The sequence below is a fragment of the Anser cygnoides genome, chromosome 3 (genome assembly GCF_040182565.1).
Source record: "Anser cygnoides isolate HZ-2024a breed goose chromosome 3, Taihu_goose_T2T_genome, whole genome shotgun sequence".
Classification (NCBI taxonomy): Eukaryota; Metazoa; Chordata; class Aves; order Anseriformes; family Anatidae; genus Anser; species Anser cygnoides.
This window is the reverse complement of record NC_089875.1, coordinates 86,949,142-86,955,141: the sequence shown is the minus strand read 5'-3', so window position 1 is coordinate 86,955,141 and position 6,000 is coordinate 86,949,142. Positions and strand designations below refer to the sequence as shown.

At 41.6% G+C, this 6,000-nt stretch overlaps 1 protein-coding gene across 1 annotated transcript in view; it reads left to right on the top strand.

Annotated features, from left to right (window-relative positions):
- Positions 1 to 852: 852 nt before the first annotated feature.
- The window catches only part of TTK (TTK protein kinase), a 31,091-nt gene continuing 25,943 nt past the window's right edge, over positions 853 to 6,000 (top strand). The window contains exons 1-4 of the mRNA XM_048052504.2: positions 853 to 956; positions 3,272 to 3,448; positions 4,539 to 4,686; positions 4,789 to 5,011. Of these exons, the coding sequence (XP_047908461.1) occupies positions 4,539 to 4,686; positions 4,789 to 5,011 (371 nt within the window). The 5' untranslated portion in view covers positions 853 to 956; positions 3,272 to 3,448. The remainder of the gene's footprint in view (positions 957 to 3,271; positions 3,449 to 4,538; positions 4,687 to 4,788; positions 5,012 to 6,000) is intronic.

Below are 6,000 nucleotides of genomic sequence, written 5' to 3'. Positions count from 1 at the left end.
TTTCTCTGCTGAGTGAACTTTTATCACTACATTAGACAAGATGTTTATGTTTTAGATGAATACAAAACAAGCGAGATTAACTTCAATTAAATGCCAGTTTAGGTATTATAATGTTAAAGTCACATGGGAACTGCATGGAAAGCTAATGGTAAGTAGTAAGGTATTAAATTAATATGGCACATGTATACAGAGAGTGAATATGTCTCAGTGCTTTTTATGAAGTGTATAAACAATCTTGAAAATATTGTGAGCATCGCAAGAGCCACACTGGCTAAAAAGAAGACAGTAAATAACAAATCCAGGTAGAATATAAACTCGGAGAGGCCGAACTGTTCTAGTTAGAGCTTTTGCATCGCTGTAATCCAACTGCAGGAAGAAGGGGACAGCTCAAAGGAAGCGCTGCCTTTAGCAGCCTTAGGCATGCTGCAGATAATGAGGCGCGCTTATGAATCAGCTTATGGGGAATCCGCCTGAGAAAAAGGTAAAGGGAAGGCGTGATCTTAAGGAGACGGTCAGGACACGCAGCGCTGTGTAAGAGGTGAGTGAGGCTGCACAGAGTATTTATTGCTTGAAACTACTTTCAGATGTATTTTTGCGTTATCTCATTTCTGTGCTTTGAACTTTGTATACATGGCCTCAGGGCGGGCAGCTCGCACCCTCTTTGCGGGCATTAGGGATTACAATAGCGACCGGCGCCATGACAGCGCCCCGAGCGCCCCCTCAGCGCCCCGGCGGGTAACGGCGCCTAACGGCCCCGCCGCGCGGCGCGAAGGGAGGAGAGCGGGGCGGAGCCGCGACCGCTGTGGGCGGGACCTCAGCTCTCCCCCTCCAATAGAAAGCCGCGCTTCCGTTGTTTTTCCCCTCCGCCGACCAATCAGCGGCCGCGGGGAGATTCAAACGGGGAACGGCGGGCACGGCCCAGGCCCGGCCGGGAGCGGGCGGCGGCGGCGGCTGAGGTGAGTGCGGGGGGGCGGGGGCCGGCGGCCGTTGGGGGCCCCGGAGCTCGGTGAGGGGAGGGGGCCCTCGCGGCTGGTCCGTGCCCGTGAGGCCTCGGAGCTCGAGGCTTTGTTTATTTATTCAATTTTAAATATACTTTTTTTTGCTAGGACTGGGGAGAAGCTTCAGAAAATGGCGAGTTTCTGTGTGGTTTGGGGAGCGTAGAGGCAGGGTAAGGGAAAGGCTCAGGCCGGCTGTGTTGGGGAGCAGGGTAGGAGGGAGTTACCGGGCCTGACTAGTCGGTAACCGACCGGTAACCGCGGAACCCAGCCTTGCAACCAGGGCCGGGAAGGGAGCTGAGGTCGGGGAGGATTGGAAGGGTTTAGGCCCCTCACCTGCTTCCAGACTTTGTTCCACAAGCAGTTAGCTCAGCCCTTCCTAGGAGCAGAGTTTCTTAATATCCGCCCAGAGTAACAAAAGTCACAGAATTTCTTTCATATTCCTACCATTACAAATTTCTCTTCTGACCTCAACCCCAAAACATCTATCTTTTAGATGGAACATCTGCTTTCATGACTCCCCATGTGTTTTAAGAAACCTCAGCATCTTGTAAGCTTGTATCTGTTTCTTCAGAGTTACAGTAAAGAGTAGGCTCTGCTTTGATGTCTGCAGAATAAATGGGTAAATAACAGATAATGTCACGCCTTTCTGAAGGTTGGCCATGTGTTATCTCATGCTTCTGTTCTTCTGTGCATTGAACAGCTGGCAAGATCTCGAGGGCAGGAACTCTTGCACTAAATTGTATGTGTAATAGTTTCTAACAGTCAGGAAGGGTTTAGAGCAATGCTGTAGTGTTTAGGCAATGTTGATATAACTGCACTTGGAAAGGATTATGCGGATAGCTCTGCTTTCTGTAACTGACACTGTTTTCTGTACTACCAGCAAGTATGTGCTTAAACAGTGAGCAGTATTGAAATACTGGCCTGAATATGTGAATAAAATAATGCAAGTGCTGTAGAAGATTAAGGCTACTGCGAGCTTCCCCTGGCTGTTTGTGTGGGATCTTTCTGCATGTAGGAAGGGCAAAACGGCTTAAACATAAGGGGGGAAAAAGGTGCCAGAAAACACCCAAGCTAGTAAAGTTCTTGATATAGTGGGGAAGGTGGCATTTTTCCTCTTTTGCACAGAGGACTTGACTCAGTTATTCATCTCATAGTTTATTAGCAAAAAAAATTAGGCCATAGGAACAGAGCTAGACAATAGCTGCAGCCACAATGATCTGGCAGCACAGAACCATGTAGGTAATGGGATGACAAGGATGCCTTTTTCTAGGCTGACTGATTCACTTGCAGGAAAAAGCCAGGCATGCTCCTGGGCACTTCCTTAAAATCCTGGCTGTTCTTGGCAACTCCTTGGATATAGGCAGATGCAGTATTTTGATAGCTTCCAGGAGCAGGAAGAGTATACCTTGTCATTCAGTGATTAAGAAGGACTTTCAGTAAAAACAGCACCTGTTTCTGTTCAGGAGTAGTATACCAGAGTAAATCCACTATTTCAGGGCTGGGTGCTATTATTTCTCTTGAGTATCAATAAACACGACTGGGTATATTGCACATGGCATCCTGTGACTAACCCACACTGCCACTTCACCCACTTACAGCGCATGCTGCTTTTCTAGTTTGTCCCTTAACTTCTTACTGAGTCTGTATGAGGTGTTAAAATTACTGCTATGCTCTTTTAGAGGTAGTTTCTGTATTTTCCTGATCTCTGCATACATGTTCTCCCTCTTCCTTGCTTCCCTGCCCCTAACCTTCTTTCCTGCATGGCTTTTCTAGATCTCGGATGTGCTGCCATGCAGGCATTGCAGTTAGAAGCTCAGTTCCTATTGAGCATGCTTATAACTGCATGTTGCTATTTTAGGTCTTCATTGTCTTGTCAAATTTTGAACACACTTTGCACAAATTCATGGCAAATGCTTTCTTAAAAAGTAATTATGTAGCAAATTAAGCCAAAACAAGACTCTGAATACTGGCTCATGATTGAACTTGGGTGTGAGTGGAAAGATCAGTTGCAAATCATGACAATACTCAGATGATTATGATTTTAGTGTATCTTCCATCTGTAAATGTCCTATATAGCAGGCACATCTGGAAGTACTTGCTCTTAGTACAAGAGTAACTTTTGAATTTCTGCTGTTTAGTAGTCTTGTTACTAATGGATTTCTTTTAATGAAAAGTAATATTTCTGAGAAGTTGCGAAGATAAAGCAAGCTTGCAGTATATACTGATACTAATTTACTTCTTGATGTCTAATCACTTATATTTTGGTTACTTAGGAACTTCTTCAGGATGGAGAGCTACGTTTCTTGCCTTTGCTGGATTTTTGGGATCATCTGAAGTAATCTCACCCTTATCAAAATTAACTTTATGAGAAAGCATATCTCTTCAAGAGAAGATTACTCTGTATTGTACACGCTGAACCTTCTTCAGTTGAGAAGCCACATACCAGAAATGTAAGTTTGACATGTTGTTGAGATTTAAGATCATATTTATGTAGAAAATGATTTCTTGTCAGCTACATTTGGCAACTTGTCACCAGAAAAATAACACCTTTATATTGGTGAGGAAAACATAAGTACTGTCTTTTCTAATAAAAAAAATTACTAGGGAATTGTTGTCAATTACAGTTGTAATGAGACCTCATAGTATTACCATATGAAGTAAATTTCAAATTTCTTGGTGTTTAAAGTTACTTAAGGTTTGGCTTCAAAAAGATGACTTCATCCACACTTAGAGGGACGGGGTACAGTTCAAGGACCGACCTTTCAAAGATATTCTCACCTCTAAAGAGGAGATCTGAGTTTCTGTAGCCCCCTCTACTGTATTAATCAGGGGCAAAACTGCAATAGGTACCAAAATCTTCCTTATGAAGAGAGATGATCGTTCTCCCTGTGAAGTAAATAACATCTTTGGAGCAGCATGTAAACACTCTTTGCTACAGTAATCACCTATGTCATTTTTAGCAATGTAATCCCCCAAAGATGTGATAGTTTACAGGGGTGGTCTCAGAACAGCTAAAGATAATTCTTCTCTATGCAGTGTGGAGAGGAATAGGTATTAAAGGAAGTTGCAAATGAACCCTGAAGTTAGATTTCTGTTCAATGTACTTTTACTGCTGAAGAAAAAGGAGGGGAGGGTTCTCTTAGTCTCAGCTCAGTGAAAATTTTTGATTTTTCAGATAGCACTGATTTTAGCATACTGTCTCCAGCTTTCATAGTTCTTTCTATATATGTCTTGCTTGCATCTCTGGGGGATGCTTGCTTTTGTTCTTTGACCACTGAAAACACTTCTTTTTATAAAGAAAGGAAGGGTTCATTTTAGAACTCTATGCTTTTTCTTGCTTTTCTGCAAAGATACTGTGTTAAAGACATGCACATTACAAGTTTATTTGTATAACTAAACTGACAAAGTCTTAATATTTGCTATTTAATGTGGTTGAGTCTCAATCTGCGAAACATACATGAGGGGCTCTCCCATGGAAATACCAATTAAGGTCAACTGCAACAGTTCTTCTAAAATTTCACTGGTTTCTCTGTCCTCTAGATGGAGGAGGAGGAGGATCTAAGTGAAAGGGGATTGCCACGAATTGCTTCAATCATGAGTAGAGTTAGAGACCTGAAAAACAAATACAGAAATGAAGACAATATCACAGATGAATTTAACTGTACTAAAATATCAGCTGATACAACAGGTATGTGTTTTGGTTGATCTTTGTCCTGACTGAAAGCTTTTGAAGTGTTTTTTATTCATGTTGGTTGCAGTTTTAATCAATCTCTTGCTATTTTTCTTTCAGATAACTCTGGAACAGTTAATCAAATAATGATGACAAATAACCCAGAAGACTGGCTGTCTTTTTTGCTTAAGCTGGAGAAAAAGGGTATTCCTCATATGGATGTTGGTGTACTGAACAGACTCATTGGTCGCTACAGTCAAGCAGTAACTGCGTTACCTGCAGAAAAGCATAGTGAAGATGAGAAGTATGCTCGCATCCTCGTGAGATTTGCTGAGTTGAAAGCGTAAGTGTGAATTTTCAATTTTCAATATAAGTACTCTGAACAATGACTTCTGAATTTTAATGATGGTAACAGGTTTTGTGTTAGTGGTTTCTGCAACAGATTTTTATCAGCTACTTGAAACTGACCAGCTTTGGCTGCTCAGCTTCCTTAGTCTCCATAGTACTTGCATTTATACTTGATGAAAATCAAATAGCTCTGAAGAACAATTTCAGGGTTGTTGACACTTCTGGGCTGTATGTATAAGGTAAAAGGGAACATAGAGCCATCTCATGCTTTCTCCTTAACTTCAGCTTTATACTTCAGCTCAAAAGAAATTGTATGGATGAAATCTGATATGACTTCAATCTTTAACTATAATCTGTGTATTAAACCGTACATTTTAAGCTAGGATTATTTCCCTAGACTCTTGTAACTGTCTTGCTGTGGCTGTAAGGTAGACAACTTGCTGTAGTCTAATTCATCTAGCCAAACTCCAGCAGTTTCTCCTTGTCTAGGCTTCTTTATCTCTCACTAGGAAAATCATATCCCAGCTACATTAAACACCTGTCTTAGAATATCATTCAGTACTTTCATGATTTATGAAGTTCTGATTGTAGTTTATTGCTTTATCTGGTTCAAATTTAAGCAGTGTGGTTGTTCAGATGTTTTCAGATGTAATTTGGGGCAGGATTGTTACATCTGGATAGACCTTTCTTGGTAAGGAGTTCTTCTGTCACTTGCTATATAGCTAGCAGTTCTTGTTTATTGTATACTCTCCTATTTGGTCCTTTTTGGCAGGTGGCTTGAACTTGCAGTATAGTAAGGTCTACTTCTTTGTACTGTCATCTGCATGGGTTTTAATGCATTAGTGTTTTGTTCCCTTGAACAGTTTTAGTAATCTGCTGAACCTACTGTTGGGGAAAAAGTCAGGAGTAAATAATGACCTGTGAATCCATGGTTTTTTGAAAATGGTGTTCTTTGTCTAAATGTTGGGAGTAAAGCATGTATTT